The sequence below is a fragment of the Thermobia domestica genome, chromosome 11 (genome assembly GCF_964235325.1).
Source record: "Thermobia domestica chromosome 11, izTheDome1.hap1.1, whole genome shotgun sequence".
Taxonomy (NCBI): Eukaryota; Metazoa; Arthropoda; class Insecta; order Zygentoma; family Lepismatidae; genus Thermobia; species Thermobia domestica.
The window spans coordinates 146,460,692-146,481,579 of NC_137464.1; the positions used below are offsets into that span (position 1 = coordinate 146,460,692).

The 20,888-nt window shown below is 37.0% G+C and overlaps 1 protein-coding gene across 4 annotated transcripts in view; it reads left to right on the forward strand.

Annotated features, from left to right (window-relative positions):
- Mrm2 (Mitochondrial rRNA methyltransferase 2) overlaps positions 1–20,888 on the forward strand; it is a 211,229-nt gene that overhangs the window by 80,603 nt on the left and 109,738 nt on the right. For all 4 annotated transcript variants that reach the window (XM_081731192.1, XM_081731193.1, XM_081731191.1 and 1 more), the window contains exon 2: positions 598–771. In XM_081731192.1, the coding sequence (XP_081587318.1) occupies positions 611–771 (161 nt within the window). In that variant the 5' untranslated portion in view covers positions 598–610. The remainder of the gene's footprint in view (positions 1–597; positions 772–20,888) is intronic.

Genomic DNA, 20,888 nt, shown 5'->3' on the forward strand with positions numbered 1-20,888 from the left:
CGCAGGATACCCCATTATTATATTATTATTACTCTCATACGACAATAACTAGCATCCCCCGATGAGGAATAGTGAGAAATAATATAGAATCCGTATATCTCTACTACTTGAGAACATAAGCATTCTACGGCTGAGCCACCATTCTTTTCTCATGATCTGTGTATGAGGTTTCCTTGTGTTTATAAAAACTGAAAGATTTGGAGTTGAACGTACATGGTCCCAGGTTCAATTGTCAGAAGAATCGGAACGTAATAAATGAAACTGAAAAGACAGGGCGTTTCAAATGAATGAAGAAAAAAAAGTGGTTTACAACGATTTGCGTTACATGCTAACATTGAAATCAAAAGAGAGAGCGATTTTCTATTTATAAAGCACACACAATGGTGATATCAGTTTCATGATTTTGTGTGAAGTGCTGTACGTTCGTTCTGAAACCGTCTTTAATGAAGCAACATTCCAGAGATATTCATTTCAATTATATTTAGGAAGAAGTATAAATATGTTAGAATATGAAAAACTATGGCTGGTTTGTTAAAACGTTTTTGTCGTATAGTAATGAATATAGACTAAAATTCGCTTTTAATGTTTCATTTTTAGGTTCACAAGTATTATGGAATTTAATATAAAATTAATTTATAGATTTAGCACAAGTTGCATTGTGAAGAAGAAAATACCATTTACATTGAAAGGTCGTAGTAAGAGCTCCCAGGATTGGCTTAAAAGACAACTCAATGATCCATATGTGGAGTTAGCGCGAATGGGAAATTTTAGGTAAGATTCCCTGATTACTTGATTAGTGTTGTTAGTTTATTTAGTAATAAACTAGGTTATTATTTAGCAATAATTAATTGTTCATAGTAAAGAACTTCCTATATCATAATAATGATAATTTTGAACACCAAAAGGTGATTCATTGAGCATAAACCGTTTACTAACCAGAGTATGGCATCTTTAATTTAACTTTGTTCATGTGAAAATAGTTTGTTTAGTTTAACGTTATACAGTAAACTCTCGTTCAGACGAATCTCAAGGGACTGGAAAATCGAGGGTTCGTGTTAAAAAATTAGTGTTAACCGACCGAACGAACGACCCAAATTTTATTTTTGGAATACAGTTTTTTTTTTTTAATTTTTTTTTATTTTTTCATATATGCGCACTACAGTATATTATGCATGTCATCATAGAAAACACTACGTTACCTGCATTCTCTTATCTTAGTGTGCAACAACACGGAAAATCCACTTGAGCAAATTGCACTACAATAATACTGTAACTGTACTGTAACTTGCAAAAATGCAGAGATCATTTTGTGGTAAAAAATCCTGTATATTGAGCTGTCTAGGACGGGATTGAAAATGTCTGGTAACTTTGTGTCCAACTGTACTTATGGATTTCGAAAAATTCGCGGACATTTCGGATGTTGCAGTAAAACGTTCTAAAGTGTCCAAGGCGTGTAACACTTCCTGATGGGTAGGCGGTATGATATTGTAAACTCGCTTTATTCTGATGGCATTTGTTGCATCTCAGACACAGTGGCTTGTACACCAGACTCCACTGGAGCGCACACGGTAACATCATCACCTTCACCAACAAACTCCTCGAAACTAACTCCAGCGTTTTCTTGTTTCTCTCTTATTTACTAGGAAATTTTCTTATGCATAAATACTGTATGGCAGAAACTAATCTGGAGTAGAATCTGAAAAAAACCTAAGCTGGAGAAAAAACGAAAGAAATCCTGATAGTTTGTGTTAAATGAAAACCTCTAATGACGAAACGGACTAAGAATGAGTTCGTAATTCGTGCTAACCGAAGTTCGTGTTAACCGATAAAACTTCCTATAAGATAACGTACATCGCTGCCGGGAACGAAATTTTGTTCATGTTAAGCGAGTGTTCGGCTTAAGCGAGTTCGTGTTAAGGGGAAATTACTGTATAAATTTCCTCTTAAAACATTAATGATACACTATGCCACCCAATTTATTTATTTATTTTAACGAGGCAACTATTTTAGTTTATCTTGGTATTAGGTCAATTAATTTGATTAGAAAATTGATTTTGTGTTCAATATTTAGCATATTTAAGCGTTTCTGAAATACATATTGTGAATTTATTTTCGTGTATATTGTAAATGTGGATATCGCTTGTTGATCCAGTGTAACACTTTCATTCAAAACATTCTTAAATCCAAATATAAATTAATAACCGACCCAAAAAGCTCTAGAGAACAGAAAATAATAAAAAGCGCTTAAAATAATTCACATACTTTAACAAGATAAGTACTTGAGTAATTTAATTTATTATAAAGCAATAACATTACGAACCTATCTACTTAAATACCAATGTAATGGTTTCAGTGGTGATTTTATGAAGCATTAATGTTTTTGATGTGGCACAGACGTCAAAATTTTCAGTAAATAATACAGGATGCGGTACGTAAATCGGCCCGTCACAATGTCATGGTATGTTTTGTTTTTGGCGACAATTAATTTATTTTCGACTTCCTATCAAGAGATGGCTTGTCGAGCCGGTGTCGAGACAAGTGGCCTGCAGGAGCACGTATAAACTAGCTGCAGTCGCAGCCAGTGACACGTGTCCAAAACAGTTGAGAAGTAGGCCTCGTTGTGTGAAGTCGGGTGTGTGAGATAATGTCCTATTCGATAATCGAGCGTGTGGCCATTGTTGAAGCGTTCGTTCGTACAGGATCTTTTGTGAAAACAAAGAATTTGTTTCACGAGAAATTTCCAGAACTGTCCGTGCCAGCAAAAAGCACCATACAAGACTTGATTGAAAAATGGCGGCGTACAGGATCTGTTCAAAATACTCCCAGAAACAGACCATCAGCTGTCTGCACACCTGAATTAAAGAGACAGGTGTAGGACATAATGGCAAGAAGTCCTCGTAAGTCAACAGGTTCCAGCGAGTGAGAGAAGTTGCAGACGTGTTTTAAGGATGCAGAAACTAAAACCGTACTGGACAAATGTTGTGCAACAACTGAAGGAGCCTGTTCTGCAGAAGGGGGTGCATTTCTGCTCATGGATGTCGAGAAATGTTGCCAGTGGCTTGTTGGACCCACTAATGCTCATCATAAATGACGATGCTTGGTTCCACCTGTCCAAGTACGTAAATTACCAAAACAACCGGTATTGGTCGACAGAAAATCCACACGAAACCCACCAGGTACCCTTGTGTGACGAGAAGATTGCTGCTTGGTGTGTCATTTTGCCTCACGCGTTATAGGGCCCATTTCTTTGAGACCACAGTCAACAGTACCGTGTATTTGGGAATCCTGGAGGAGTTTTATTCGAACTTGACAGAAGAGGAGCGTCAGTTATGTTACTTTCAGGAGGACGGTTCAACATGACACACATCGGATTCATCATTGTCGCGTATGCATGAGATGTTTACACCAAAGAGGACAATCAGCAAAGACTTCTGGGCTCTTCGGTCACCAGACTTGTCCTCTTGTGACTTTTGCTTGTGGGGACTGTTAAAGTGAAAAGTATACGTAGCAAATCCACATACAATTGTTGAACTCAAGACCTCCATCCAGGATGTCATCAGTAGCGTCACCACACAAGAATTGACAAGTGTATATATGAATCTCCTCACACGTGCTCAGAAGTGTGTTGAGAACATCTTCAGCACCTACTGTGAAGGTGAGTAATCACATTCAAAACATTACATTTCATTGTAAATGTTGAATTTATTTAATCATTGTTTCCATCTTCTGTCTTGTAAAGGGACGCGCCACACCCTGTAGTAATAGAACCAGGATGTCTATCGGTCACGAAATCATAAAACGGTCATGAAAGTCACGAAATTTAGCTTTTGGGTCATGATTTTTTTTAACTGTACAAATGTAAGTACAGATTGGAAAATTTTGTTCTATAAAACGTCAAAATTCATCACCAAAAATGTCTGTGGTCGGCTTTAGACGCTACCAAATCGCAAGCAAAGTACGTGTCTATCGCATGGATGAAAATTCGGCCTAATTCGCACCCAAATTAGCCCTTGAAAATGTTAGAAAATTTTGTGATTTGGTAAAGAAAAGGTCACGAAAAAGTCACGAAATTTCATTTTGGAATTTTAGTAGACACCCTGTAGAACGCAATCTTATATAGGTAGATGCAGTATAATATAATTAAGTAGGTTCGTAAAGTCGTGATTTTACAATAAATTAAATAATCAATTATTAGTATAGGTAGAAAATTTTAGCTCTTTTTTAAAATTAATGCTTTATAGCGGTTTTTGTAAAGTTAGTTAATATACATTAAAAAGTTTTATATTTATATTTCCATTTTATCGGTAACCCAGTAGTTTAGTAGAATCACCTCAGTAGTATAGGTAGTACCTAAACTAAACGTAAAACATCCCTTCCTATAAAATGAGTCACTTCATGAAGCATACGTGATACCTCCACACGTTAAGTAGTTATGTGTGTGCGGTATTAACACTGTGTGTCATTGAGGATTTTCATGACCTAGTTCAAAACATTATCTATCTATCTATCTACATAACTCTACCTACCTATGTCTCTCTCTCTCTATATATATATATATCTATCTATCTATCTACATACCTCTACCTACCTATGTCTCTCTCTCTCTCTCTCTCTCTCTCTCTCTCTCTCTCTCTCTATATATATATATATATATATATATATATATAGAGAGAGAGAGAGAGAGAGAGAGAGAGAGAGACATAGGTAGGTAGAGGTATGTAGATAGATAGATAGATAATGTTTTGAACTAGGTCATGAAAATCCTCAATGACACACAGTGTTAATACCGCACACACATATATATAAATCGGTGCATCTATGTAGAAGTTGTGCGAACATACCGTAATGTGTTCCTCCAAAATAGAATTGCACGCATGTTTTTTTTTAAATTCCTTTAAAATATACAATTTGCAACAACACATTAGAAAGAAAGGAATAGAAAAAAATGAGACTTCCGAAAACAGCTCACAGTTCGCTGTTTGAGATATTCAGCTCGTCTTTGTTATCAAATGCAGTGCTACCTTTAGAACGAACAGTATCTTGGCAGATCCAAAAGAACTTGTTATAGATAAAGAAAATACACACAAACTTGGACCAAGAAAGATCGTAAAAAACAAGGAGAGTTCTTGAGAAGTTCTATCAATTAATCTTTAGGTTACTGGTGGAAATCTCGATAGTTGTTTCGATAGCCATGGATGTTATTTCTGTTATGTTGATATTCAGTATTTTTAAACTTGGTTCGAATCCCACCGGATTATTTTATTGTTTTCTGATTTTTTTTTTTTTGCTATTCTTGCCTTAGATTTTTATTATATGTATTACACTGGGTTAATTGAGAGAACTTTCTAACCTAACCAAAAATAAAAGTACCGCTCAGGCGTGAAAACTTTTCTAGATTTCCCAATGTAACCCCTCCTTAGTGCGAGTCCTTTCTTACGTCGATCCATAAGATTTTCGTAAACATGAAAATAAAATCCAGAGGTATTTTGTTCAACAAATCGCTATCACCTTTAATCATTCCTTCATCACTATTAGAACGTAGTCTATTATTATTATTATTATTATTATTATTATTATTATTATTATTATTATTATTATTATTATTATTATTATTATTATTATTATTATTATTATTTGATTCTGAAGTATCATATCATGGATGACCACAATGTTTTCTGGGTCAGCATCGTTGAAGTTGCTCCGCAGCGAAGTCATTATCAATGGATGTTTTTTTAAAATCTGGAACTTAGTTACTCACAGTAGCATTAGAAGGTTCAATGTTCCTTGACGATTGACACATATCGATATGGATTCTTTGTACCTATTCCCTTCTTTTAGAGATACTCCATGACTGCTCGCTTTTTACTCGCTGTTCCTTGGTTATGCATATTCAAAGGATCATTCTGTCGTTTTGTAGGACCTGGGGGAAAGTAAATTCTGGGCTCAATAATGTGGCTAAGACTTCTATATCCGTCATGAATAAATTATTTTGTACCAACTACCGCGATATTCCACTAAATATTTAAAACAAAGGAACAACAACAATAATAATATCCGCTCCATAACAATATAATATAGTACTGGTATTTGTTAAACAACATTCACTGCCTTTTATATGTTACCAAATCCATTTTAAATCAAAACGCATTCTTTATAGGAGCAGCTCATGATACGCATTTTATACTTCCAAAATATGCTATGTACGAGGGTCATCCAGAAAATAAAAACTAGTTACATAAAATGAAAAACACAATATTTTTAGAAAGAAACAATTCTGTTACAGAGCTTCCCTCACTTCTCTACATAATCACCACCTTCATTTAAACATTTGTCGTATCTGTTCACGAACTTGAGAATTTCCATGTTATACTCTTCTGCAGCCATTTCATTAAACATTCAAACAAAAGACCACCCGCGCATTTCCTTCGCGCAGCTCACACCTCTTTCTCTTTTCAGAGTCAACTGCCTTCCGTAACAGCTGTGCTCATAATGCTGTGAGTGGAGGCTGAAAAGAGTCGCCCTTGTGCAGTTGGGGTGGTCAAAATGATCTGCGTAATTAAAAGTCGCGCCGATTTTGAGATCAGGAATGTTAGATTTCTGAACGCTCAATATAGAATGTTATTAGATTTCTGAACGCTCAAAAGGTGAAACAAAAGGAATTTACCGGCAACTGAAAGCAGTATATGGTCATAATGTAATGAACGAAAAAAAGTAAGAAAATGGTGTGAAATGTTCAACAGTGCTCGAACAAATGTGCACGATGAAACTCGACCAGGACGCCCATTACTCATCACAGAAGACCTGAAGACTGAGGTGAAAACAGAATCTTGCAAGACAGGCGTGTAACGCTTAATGAATTGCACATTGTGTTTCCAGACATTTGTCGTTCTTTGCATGGTGAAGTTGTGTCACAACATCTCGGCTACAACAAAATTTGTGCACGATGAGTTTCGCGGTAACTGAGTGACCAACACAAAACCCTGAAAATGGGGTCAACATTGACATTCTTGACACGATATCACACAGATGGAGATGCCTTTCTTGATCGGATTGTGACTGGTGATGAGACCTGGGTGTCACATCACCCCAGAGAGCAAGCATCAATCACTCGTGTGGCGTCATCCCTTGAGGAGGAAAAAAAAAAAAAAAAGGCCTCGCAGATTCTCTCAACATGAAAGGTCATGGCAACCGTCTTTTGGAATCGTAAAGGTGTTTTTTTGGTTGACGTCATGCCAAAAGGCACTACGATCAATGCAAATCGTTATTGTGAACTCGAAGAAAACTGTGATGAGCCATCTAAAATAGGAGGCGAGGGATGGTTTCAGGAGGAATTGTGCTTCTTCACGACAATGCTCGCCGTCACACTGCTGCTTCAACTCAATTACTGGATTAATTCAGATGGGTAATTTTTAAATATCCACCCTCTATTGCGGACCTTGCTCCTCGCGATTTCTACCTTTTCCCTAAGCTGAAGGAGTTTTTGGACGGTAAACGTTTTGGAAGTAATGAAGAGTGGAGAATGCAGTGACCACTTGGCTTAATGGACTGCTGACAGAAAAGTATAACAGGAATTCTGAAGCTCATGAATAGATACGACAAATGTTTAAATGAAGGTGTTGAATATGTAGAGAAATGAGGGAAGTTTCAAATATGTAGTTTTCTGGAGACACTCATATAAGTATGAGAAGTCTTATAGAACGGATGAATCCATCCATCCGTCCATTTTATTAATCAACTTGTATCTCAGAAAAACTGTAAGAGATATGAAGAATCTTTTAATATGGACTCGGTGAATCAAGAATAGATAATTCTCCTTCCTTACGTTTGTATTCGAAACGAAAATGGCAGAAATCAACCATTTACGGTTTCAAGTTTATCATCATAGAATAAAAACTGTAATAGATACCAGAAAGCTACTTCTTAGAGTGCATTCAGCGTTTTAAGAATAGACTTTGTCCACATTTTTATCTCTCTATTAAACCCTAATGGATAATACGCTTTTTAGTTTCTACATTGATCGCCATGAACAAAGATGATAATAAATGGCTACAAATGGTTTATTTTTATGGATTCAGAATTATAGAAATATGTTCTATTTCTGCTCTTATCTTTATACAAAAACTGGAGGCTGTAGAAATCTGTACAAAATTTGGTTTCAATTCTAATCCTTCTTCATCCTTATCCTTCGTTGCAACCGAAAGTTACAGATCTACCACTTTCGGTTTTATATTGTAAGGTTCCGCATGTCTTCATATTTATTTATTTATATATTTATTTGTATTTGTACCTTCAACAGAGTATAAAACTCCAGCTACAGAAGGTTAACATTAATGTTTATGTCCAGTTAACCAGTAAGAGTAATGATGATAAATAAGTTTAAATACATACATAAATAAATACATAATAACACGACAAGACAAATAAAATACATTTAAGTGTACAAATAAGCCATGAATAATAGGATTTCCAAAACTTGGTTCCTGAAGTGATGCTCTTTTGTCACTGAATATTTCCAAAAACACATTCTCTTTACTTATTGCATTGTAAGCAGCACTAATTCTCCAAGTAGGTGACATAAACAGTATATTTGTTCTTGCTTTCCGGCAAAAGAATATGTTGTTATTTTTTGCACGCGTTTTGAGGGACGGGGCTTGAATAAATAGGTTTTGTAACAGCGCTGGACAGTCAATTTTATTATGCAGAAGTCGAAAGAGAAAAATTAAGTCAGTTAGTGTTCTTCTTTGTTCTAACGTCCTGAATTTAAAATTATCAATAAGATTAGTATAGTGTTCTAATTTTGAATAAAGACCGGTCTTTTTGTAGGTAAAATATCTCAAGAATTTACTTTGTAATTGCTCAACTTTCTGGCTTTCAGATTTTAAGTATGGATTCCAGATAACTGATGCATATTCTAGCCCTAACATACGAAAAGTAAAGAGTCTTCAACGTCATCTCATTTCTAAGTTAATTACTCATTCCAATTACGAATCCGAGGTTCCTGTAGGCTTCATTAGTTATTTTATCTACATGTTGGTTGAATGTTAGCCTATGATCAAATATTACTCCCAAATCTTTCACTGAGTTCGATTTATTTAAATTTGCCCCACCAATGAAATACGAATATTCGCAAGGAAACTCTTTTCTACTGAACGTCACAGACACACATTTATCTACATTCATCTGAAGTTTGTTTACCTTACACCAATTCATTACTTTATTTAGGTCTTGCTGTAATAAATAACAGTCTTCTTGTGTTTTGATTTTGGCATATATTTTGAGATCGTCTGCAAACAGTAGTTTTTTTGAATTTGTAATACAACACGGAAGATCATGCCTGTTGTTTTGTATGGCTGCGAAACATGGTCACTTACCCTGAGGGAAGAACATAGACTGAAAGTATTTGAGAACAAGATCCTGAGACGAATATTCGGACCCAAGAGGAACGGGAATGGGGAATGGCGGAAACTTCATAACGAGGAACTACATAATTTATATGGTTTACCCAACATTGTTAGGGTCGTGAAGTCTAGGAGGCTTAGGTGGGCGGATCATGTAGCTAGAATGGAGGAAAGTAGAAACGCTTTCAAAGTCTTGACTGGGAGACCAATCTTAAAACGACCATTAGGAAGACCTAGGCGCAGATGGGAGGACAATATTAAAATAGATCTCGCAGAGATTGGAATACAAATTAGAAACTGGATGCAGTTAGCTAAGGATAGAAGTCAGTGGAGAACTTTTGTGAACGCGGCATTGAACCTCCGGGTTCCATAGGCCATAGAGTTGGTTAGTTAGTTAACACGGAAGATCATTGATAAAAAGTAAAAAGAGAAGAGGCCCCAAGTTCGATCCCTGCGGAACTCCTGAAATCATGTCGATTTCTTCAGAAAGAAATTCTTTATAGATAACGGACTGTTTACGGTTATGTAAATAAGAGGAAAAGAAATTGACAATCGCAGGACCAAATTTAAATAAAGCTAATTTATGTAGTGAAACATCATGTTGTATGGTGTCAAAAGCCTTACTGAAATCAGTATATATAACATATACTTGACCATTGTTGTCCAAAGAAGCAGCTATAAAGTCTGTAATAATACCTAAATTTCTAATTGTCGATCTACTTTGTAAGAATCCATGTTGATATACCGAGATTACAGGGCGCACGTGATTTAGTATTCGAACATATAGGATACTTTCAAATATCTTGGCAAATACGGGTAAAATTGTAACAGGCCGAAATTTTTCAATATTGTTTTTCCTTACTGATTTTGGAATTGGGCAAACTATTGAGTGCTTCCATTTGTCAGGAAAAACATTTTTTTTTTTTTCAAAATTAAATATTATACTTAGAGGATATTTGAAAATATCAATACATGCTTTAACAATATATGGAGGAATGTTGTCATTTCCCATTGATTTATTAGATTTTAATTTTCTGATTGCCCTTCAATCTCTTCTATTTAATATGGTTATCTCCGATATAAAAAAAGAGCCTAACGTAGTATTATTATCAATGTTATCACCAAATGAATGACTACTACCGGTATCATTAGTTGACGCTAGTCGATATATAGACTGAAATGGTGTGCGAAAGCATTTGCAATCTCATCATTTTTGCTCAGGCTACGTCCCTGGTACAACAGTGGTCCAGAAGAGAGATGTCGCGTTTTACTCTTAATATAGTTCCAAAATTGTTTTGAGTCTTCCTGTATGTTAATTTCCGTTTCTAAAATAAATAATTTATACTGCCTTGCTATTTCCTGTTTCACTTTCTTCTGCAATTTACAAAATTCATTGTAATGATATTGACAATTCCCTTTCCCCTCAGCCAAAAAGCACGGTGGTACGATTTATTTTTTATTTTTTCTATTATACTACTTGTAAACCAACATGGAAAAATTTTTGTAGACTTTTTTCTCAAGGGAATACTTTGCGAAAAGCGTCATAAATTATTTCGTAGAATTGGTCCACCATTCTATTTACATCCCGGTAAGTTCCCAGACTTAACCAGTTTATTTCATGTAGATCTTTGTAAAGTCGCAAAAAATTTCCCTTTCGAAAGTTGAAACCTAAAATATTTTTATGGAATTTCGATTTTATTGCCCGTTTACACAATATATTTATGAGAAGGCACGGATGGTGCATGTCCTCTTTTACGAGAGGATGCAGCTCTCTTTCTACAGTAACATTCTCAAGGTTAGAGAGTACGAGGTTCAACGTTCGTCCTAAGCTGTTGCACACATTATTAAGGGATGTTAGGTCATAATACAATAGGAAATTATATAAATGCTGATATTTGCCTGTCAAGTTAAGAAAAGAAAATTGCGTTCCATTTATTTGAGAATAGTTCATGTCCCCCACTATGAGAATAGTGCTGTCTACTTCACAATTGCCTTCAATAAATTGAAAGAAGTAATCAAATTGAGAGATACTGGAGTCCGGTTCAATATACACAACGCAAATGTAAACAGCCTTTGAATTAATTTTTACTTTCACAAGAATACCATCCATGTTCAGATCGGTATAGATAACCTGAATCACTTCTATGTTCTTAAATGCCAGGAGCACGCCTCCCCCACGTGTTTTATTGCTTGCACTATCTCTATCTTTCCGATAAACAGAATATCGAATATCAAAAAACTCATGATCACAAAAACTGTTATTTAACTAGGTTTCTGTTAATGCTACTATGTCATAGTCATTTGATAAAATATTAGGATAAAACTCAGTCGCCTTCTTTCTAAGAGATCGCACATTCATATAGCACATACGTAAATGTTCTGTTTTTTTACCACTTCCAAACACATTGGAGCATTCAGTTTTCAAAGTCTTACCTTGAAGGTCATTGAACGTTTCCTGTCAATTTCGAAAAGTCTCCTGAGGTTGTGCCCCTCCTCTTCTTCTTGTTGGTCGAAGGACAGGATATTCCTTTTCACTCACCCTTGCCGCTGCTGTTGTTTGTCCGACTGAAGCCCAAACTGAGGGAAGATTACCTTGCATTGTTGCCGACTCCTTCTCGTTAGCACTAGTTTCACTACCATACTGCACTTTCGAAGACATCTGGTTGTTACTATTTTTCTTAAGATCTTCTAGCCGGAAAGGATTCCCATCGATGTACAGCTTATTATACTGAAGTCATGCTTTCTGACCCCTCGACACTGCTTCGATCCGATGAGTGTTTAGTTGCTTCCTAATGGCACCAGTAGCATAGCAAAAGTCCTCTCCTATTCTGACAAGCGTTCCCTTGGCACGATAAGCACTTCTTAGTATTTCTACCTTTCTTTTGTAATTCGCAAATTTCACTATTGTGTGTCTATCCCTCCCCCTACCCAATCTATGAGATCTTTCAATGTCAATCGGATTAAGTTCAGTTTGCAGTTTCTCCTCAACGAATTCCCTTATCAATTCCTCTGTTTCCTCCCATCTTTCTTTCTCCCCTTCCGCAATATTGTAGAAAACAATATTATTGCGGCGGAAGTGGTCCTCAAGCTTATCAATCAACTTCTTTGTCTCCTCCAACTGTCGCTTAAGTTCCTTATTTTCATTCTTGATATCAGTTAATTCACCAGTCAAGTTCTCTATTTTTTTACCCAGGTCACAAGTGGTTGAGCACAATGATATTATTTTACTGTCCACGTCCTCAAGCTTGGATAACACATCATCTATTGTAGCTGGTCCAGGATTCAGTTCCATCCCACCAATTATAACCAACACAGCAATCACAATTCCCATGAAGAATATAGGAGACAAGCAAGGTTGGTCACACTGAGTTTTCGGATATTTCATACACACTCGACCGCACCACATTCCTATTCTCACACGCCAGGTTTGAATTTCGATCCCCATGTTGTCTCGGTTCACTGCTCCCTGGAACTTCGCACAAACACGTCCTTTCACTACGACAGCCTCTCACAATGAACATATCATGCAATAGCCATGTGCGTACTACACGTGTTGACAGTAAACAAATACAAAGCAGACGACAGTACCGAAGAGGAGTCGACCACAATCGCCAGCAGTCGGCAGGACGGAGATCACCGAAGGTAGCCGACATTTTAGGAGCACGCCTCAACAAGCATCAATCTATCTAGGTTGATCAAACCACCTAAAGCCCTAAGGTGCCCGGCCATTAGGTTCACCTTACCCTCTCACAACGCTTGGTCAATTGAGAGACACCTATCCTTAAGACTTAAGGCGCCTTGCCATTGGGTTCCCTTTCTCTCTAACGACGCCCGGTTACCGAGAGACACACCTAATCACACAAAACTTATCCCCTCTCACGACACCCGGTCAAAGAGAGGAAACTCACACCTCACCTACAAAACCCTACGACGCCTGGTCATTGGGTTCCTTCCACTTTCTTACCTAAAATTATTAGAGGAACTACTTATTGTAATGTAATATATTTCTGTATTTAAGAAGATCTTTTATAATAAAAGGTAATGGGAAAGTCCAAATTCCCGTGTACGACAATTCCTCTACCTTACATAAATTGAGAGAATTTTACATGGTAGAAGCGTCGGCGTCTATTTGCAGACATTTCTTAACGACTTTCCTACGGGACGCTCTTTTTATTAACGGAAAAACGGACTTAGAACTTTTAAAATTCAGTGTATTAGTGTTAGTGTATTGCAATTACAAAATCAGAATCAATTTAACACCTGAGATTACGACCAACTTAAAACTAAATTAATTTCATTGTCTCGTCCAAATTTACCAGCATACAAGGCAGAATTAGAAATTTTTCAAATACAGCAGAACGAAAATGAGTTGGTCAATTCATATTTCTTAAGGATTAAGGACTATTAGACAGCTAATGCCAGCGGCTTCGGAGGAACAGAAGATCCATTTTCTTTCATTGGGATTACAAAGAAATTTATTACAGAAAATAGCGTTGGAGTCCTTCCAAACAGTCCAGCAGTTGCAGGATCGACCCCACGAATTAGAAAAGACTCAGGACCTCATGCAGAAGAGGAACTACGTGGAATTGTCACAGGCAATTCATTCTTTAATCGGCCAGCCTAACCGCCCCTCAACACTTCCTTTAAATGACTCATAACAAACGAATCCTAGTTTGTTAATGCCAACCTATGCACAACAGTCAACCTCTACTGTGCATCACACCAAACCTGCTCCTTGTTATTCGCAATCATTACCTCCTGCACCTTCATTGAAGAATATTTCTCCTCCACAGTCAATTTCCATTCAGCCTGAAGTTTTAAATCCGCACCCCCATCAGTCAAAACGAGCCCTTACAACCTCCTCACATGGACCTCATTAAACTAACCAATCAAATGGCCGAATTATCATTAATGGTAGCACAGAATGCCATGAAGACTAATTTCAGGCGTAATAACGGAGGAAAACATCGTCAAGGCGGGCGCAAAGAATACCAACAAAGGAAATAATGGTGATAGGCAAAACAAAAATTTTGTAAAAGTCGATAAAATATCTGTATGCCCAATATGTTATAAGAACCACGGTGCACCTTCGTGTTGGAATAATTCAAAAAAATTCCAACGAGAGAAACGCATAGATGGGCTCGCAGGTCAAAGTCAAGCCTCGCGGGCCATTCCAGAGAAGTCGGCGCGGGCCACACAGAAACTACCACAATCAAAAAACCATCACTTTCAAAAAGAACAGGCAATAGCGGAAACTTTTAATGGTACGGAGGACATTTTTTTTCACTCAGGCGACCTACAATGATCGCCGAGAACACGTCAAGCTGGGGACAGAAAATAATAAATTATTACTTAATATTAGAGTAAATTCAAGCAGTCTGCCAGTAATAATAGACTCAGGATCTAGTCTTAGTTTATGGTCCAGGTGAGACATACCTCCAAATTGTAAATTAATACCTTTTCAGACTCGTATCAAGGGCATTGCTAACCAAGTTCTGACTTTGAAGGAAATAGCTCTAATTAAATTTAAAATTGGTACCGCTACCTTTTCACATTATTTCCGCATTATAGATGCAGACTTCAGTCCGATTTTTGAGACTGACATTCTCACTAGACTTTTTTCTCAAATAGACCTAGAGCATAATTCTATATCATTATATAGAAATCCTAGGGAGCCTACTATTCTCAAGGAAAAAAATGAGACGGAGGAAATGTCGCAAGCAACTACTCGTTCATTGTATTTGCAGAGAAACGCAAATGTATCCACAGCTAGTAAAATTACGATCCCAGGAAAATCACATTTCTACTTTCCTGTTTCAATTCTGAAGAAAAGTCATTACGCAGCATTTTACATCATTACTCCATTGCATTCATTGTTAGAACGATATGGATTGGAGGCAATGACCATGAAACTACCGAGTAACGACCTTACGTTATTAATCTCAAACCCTACGGCTCGCATAGTAACTTTAAGTAAAGGCACAGCAGTGGCGTATACAGAGGAGGACGTGGAAGAATTTTGTTTCAAAATAGAAGACGACGACAAGAAAAACATCAATTTAGAACTCGAGAAGAGATACAGGGAAGATTAAAACAGACCGCTAAAACTTTTAACATTGAACTTTTTAATATAAATCCCGATTTACCGGAATAGCTGTAAGCAATTTATTATACAAATACAGGGATGTTTTTTCATACAGTCCGGAGGATATAGGTTATTTTACAGAATACGAACATAAAATATGCATAGATAAAAGTGCGTTTTTTAATCACCGTTCCCCATCTATTCCATTAGGTATCAGGGACCAAATTGATAAGCAGATACAACAACTGTTAGATGCCAAAATCATAACTGAGACACAGACGAGTAATTACTCTTCGCCTCTAATTGCGTTCAAAAAACAGTTTAGAATTCAAGCTTGTGTTGAATCTACAGGCATGTAATAGTTATACCAAATATTTAAGCATCCCGTTTCAATCTACAGAAGACGTTTTGCAGGTTTTAAAAGGGAATTTCGACCCTGGACTTTTCTCAATCGTACTTCCAAATCTTATTGCATCCAAAAAGCACTAAATACATGACTTTTGAGGTGAACCATACACGCAAAAGTTATAAATTTCTCAGGTGCGTAATGGGCCACTGCTCAAGTTCCCAATCTTTGACTATTGTCATTAAAATGATACGTGACGGCTTACCAAAACGAATTACCAATTTTGCAGATGACCTCGTCATTGGCTCATATACGTGGGAACAAGAACTCTCAGATTTGGAGCTTTTATTCCAAAAATTACGGAAGCATGACTTTAGAGCCAATCCCAAGAAGACACGCTTGCTATATAGAGAACTCGCAGTATTAGGATTTCTTGTATCCGGAGAAAAATCAGCATCTCACCAAAAATAGCAAATACAATCAAGAATTTTAAGTAACCAACTATTAAACGAATACTGAAGAGGTTTCATAGGTCTTTGCTCTTATCTTCGAAGTCATATTGAGGACTTCACGACCAAGGTAGAACCGTTTCAACAGCTCCTTACTGAAAATGCTAAATCCAAATGGACCTAAAAACACGATGGATTATTTGAGAAGCTGAAAGAAGACATCTTGAATGCCCCATCTCTCTACCATTTCGACGAAAAGCTAGAGATAAGGCTCTATACTGATGCAAGCTCACACCAACTTGGGGAGCTACTGGCTTGTTATAACCCCCAAACAGACGAAGAAAGAATTGTTTCATATTGCAGCCGTCGTCTTACAACTGCCGAAACTAGAAGTTCAGTCTGCCAAAAAGAACTATACGCTATTATATATGCTTTACGCAAATTCAGATATTTCCTTCTTAACCGTAAGTTTAAACTGTTTACAGACGCTAAATGTCTTACATCTCTACACACGCATCCGGACAAAGTAGGAAAATACACACGGTATAGACTTTTCTTAGCCGACTATAATTTTGACATCTGCCATATTGAAGGAAAGAAGCACCCGGCCGGTATCATCAGCCGCTTAGAACAAAACAGCAATGATAGTCCAGCACCCACGGACCTACATCAGGTAACCGAGGATACGCATGCATACCGTTCCAATTTTTTAGAAGAACCCATTCTTCAAATACAACAATCAGGATCTTTGAAGAACTTACGGGAAGAACAGCACAAAGATGACGCGTACGCTGACATAATAGCGGTTTTGGAAGGGAAAGAACCAACAAAAAGTTCTACTATGAGAGCAGCTAAGCATTTTCGCTTAAGAGACGACCTACTTTGCCGCACACAAAAACATCCAGAACTCGGATTAATTTATATTTTATGTATCGCGAAAAGTTTGGCAAAACATTGGTTCGAGTATTCACAAGGATCCGTCAGCACCCCATTTTGGGTTTTCAAAGACATATAAGACCATTCTCAACAAATACTACATGCCAAACATGAAGTCATACTTAGCATTTAGAGTTAAGAACTGCAGAGAATGTCAACTCTTAAAGAAACTCCCGAAAAAACCACAAGAACTCCATCATCCCCCAGGCCTTATAAGAGAACGATGCATATTTGACGGTTTAGGACCTTATCCGCACGAAGAAGGAAAACCAAAATACGTTTTAGTCGCCATCGAAACAAGCACTCGTTATATAGTGACGAAAGCTGTTAATAGCATCACGGCAGATACAATTGAACAATTCTTATTGGAAGAAATTATTTTAAAATTCGGCTCCTTTCGTTTTCTTCATCTGGACAAACACCAAGTACACAGAGCGAAGAAACTTCAAAAACTAGCAGAAATATGACATTTTGAATTTAAGTTCTGCCCTGCTTTTAATCACCAAGATATAGGATTAGTCGAGGTCATGATAAAACTCTCCAGAATTCCTTAAAATTTTTCGTCCAACAAAATCATAAAACGTGGCCAAAACTATTACCTCACATCACTTTTGGTTTAAACAGTTTCGTCCAATTAGGAACGAAGAAATCAAGTTTCTTTTTAATATACGGGTACGAACCAAGGACAATTCGGCGATTGCCAATTACAGACAGCTCCCCAGCTACAGCTCGAAAGATACTAACTTGTAAAATTAAGAGAAAAAGTACGTCAAAATTTATTAAAGGCTCATGAACAACGAAAGAAATATTTTGACAAGGAACTTTTCACAATGGAGATAAGGTATTATTTTTTCCCCTTTTCGAACGGTCGGTGAATCATCATAATGGACCAAAAGGTAGTGCGGACCGGCCACAACAGTTTCAAAATTAAACTATCTCTACCGAGTTCGAATGCCTGACAATTTCAGGGAGAAAGAACAGAATATCTCAATCGACAGAATAAACCATATTATGATGGCGAGGAACATTTGTAATACAGGGATAATGAAGTACGCAATAGCTAGGAGGAAGAATAGAAGAGATAAGAATAAAGAAGAATAACATGATTCCAACAGATACGGACCATCGACACGCGCCGCGCACTCTTCATACTTCAGCGACGGAAAAAAGAACAGAAACAAAACACGGAATATCTGTAAACAAGATATGTAATACGATAAGGCTAATTATTTGAAGTGACCAAATCTAGTACGTACCTTAGTATTCACATTGCAACAGATCCCTTGTCTTTTTTTCACTTATAATTCCTCCCCTCACTGCATTCTGTCATTTAGACTGCCTGCATACTTACAATTTCCTTCAACGAACAAAATTGCAAGCCAGCATTTTTCTTTCCGCCTCGAGCGAATGAACTTCACAAAGCCAGCAACATCATTTTTTTCGCTTCTCCGCCGCGACTCATAATTGTCACTAACATAATTAACTATATATATATATATACACACAGAGTGTTCAGAAATTCAGGATTTTCAGTTGACAAACTTTCTTCCGGCATGCCTATGTTTATCATAGTAGTGACTTTACCCATTATATAAGTATGTTCTGTCATCCATTTCCTACGACTAGTAAGAACTAGACCGATATTAGAAACTTTTCTATAATAGCACCGTACGTCGTGCGAACTTCACAAAATGTACTACGGCCTTTACTATCAGTGACGTAGTTATAACTATTAATTATAACCACCAGAGCTTCAACAGCCTCTCCTTTGAGGGAGATGAAGTAATGTATATGGATCCTGCTTAGGTTAGAGTAAAAACTGTTAGTGCTTCAACTTCAACTTTAAGTTTGTTTATGTGATAGAGTTCTGTAAGTGACCAGTGCTTTTCACTTTCATTTTGTGTTCAAGTGTTTCAGTGGATTTCAGTGTACACTGCGACCAATATGCAGATTCCCAATAATGACAAAAAATAATCCTGTGGCTTCTTTTTTTTCTACGCCACGGGAGTGTAAGGTTCCGCATGTCTTCATATCATGCGATAACCATGTGTGTAGTACACGTGTTGACATTAAACAAATACAACGCAGACGACAGTACCGAAGAGGAGTCGACCACAATCGCCAGCAGTCGGCAGGGTGGAGATCACCGAAGGTAGCCGACATTTTAGGAGCACGCCTCAACAAGCATCAATATATCCAGGTTGATCAAACCACCTAAAGCCCTAAGGCGCCCGGCCATTAGATTCACCTTACCCTCTCACAACGCTTGGTCAATTGAGAGATACCTATCCTTAAGACCTAAGGCGCCCTGCCATTGGGTTCCCTTTCTCTCTCATGACGCCCGGTTACCGAGAGACACACCTAATTACACAAAACTTATCCCCTCTCACGACACCCGGTCAAAGAGAGGAACCTCACCTACGATGCCTGGTCATTGGGTTCCTTCCACTTTCTTACCTAAAATTATTAGAGGAACTACTTATTGTAATGTAATATATTTATGTATTTAAGATCTTTTATAATAAAAAGTGATGGGAAAGTCCAAATTCCCGTGTACGATAATTCCTCTACCTTACATAAAAGCAGCTCAGTTGTTCATCGGAAGGGGAAAACAATTGATCACAATAATAATTTGATAGTTATTATCACAGATAAAGCTAGAAAATATTTAATTCTATCGATTAATTATTACCATTACCACTATTACTGTGTATAATCACCCCTCTACTGTTTATTTGATCCAAGTGAGCTTGAACTTAAAAGAAAGTAGCTAGTAGCTCGTCGTTGTTTTTTCTCTTTGATCAAATCCTACATCAGTTCATCTTTATGATAGTCAGTCTATTCAAACGTTGATGCTTTGTAGGTCTCCATAGATATTTATTGTTATTAGCTTTGAAAACAGCGTTCCCAGAAGCAGCTGTAATAGGAATAATAAGGAGAATGCGGTAAACTACTGTTGTATGATATTAGGATAATAGTAGCTATACAGTATTAGGAGAGTCATACAACGTCAGTAACCAATACTCTAGCGTTCGGTGTAACAATGATTGGATCTAACACTCCAGTCTTAATATAATAAATTATCGGTGAATTCAGTTCCAAAAACCTTTTCATATGCAGTGTTCTATTTTATTGAATATAAGACAACCAGATATAGAGTTTAATAATGTCCAAATTCTTATCTATAGTTCACATTAATTTTTCAACAAACGTGTGACGTATTAAAGGTCAAATCGGGTATGCATCATATAGGTTCATAGTTATATTTCACTTAGTCCTTGTTAACTTTGAGAGCGTTTCGGGATATTAATAATATACCATTGTAAAAATTACTTACAAAATTGTGATTTTAACTGTATATATTAAACTAACTCGATGACCTATGGAATAGGAGGCCCAGTGTCACATTTACGAAAGCTCTTCATTGGCTCGATTCCTTTGGGCAACTAGGACCGGTTTCTACCGGGTGATCCAGTTCCTACTTTGTATTCCTATTTTTGCGAGTTTCATCTTAAAATTGTCCTATCATCTGCGCCTTGGTCTTTGTAGTGGTCTTTCCCCGATTGGGTTTCAGTTAAAATTTCCACTTTCCTACATTCTGGCTACATGGTCTGCCACTTCAGTGTCCTAGGTTTACTGACCTTAACAATGTGTGGTAAACTGTATAAATTATG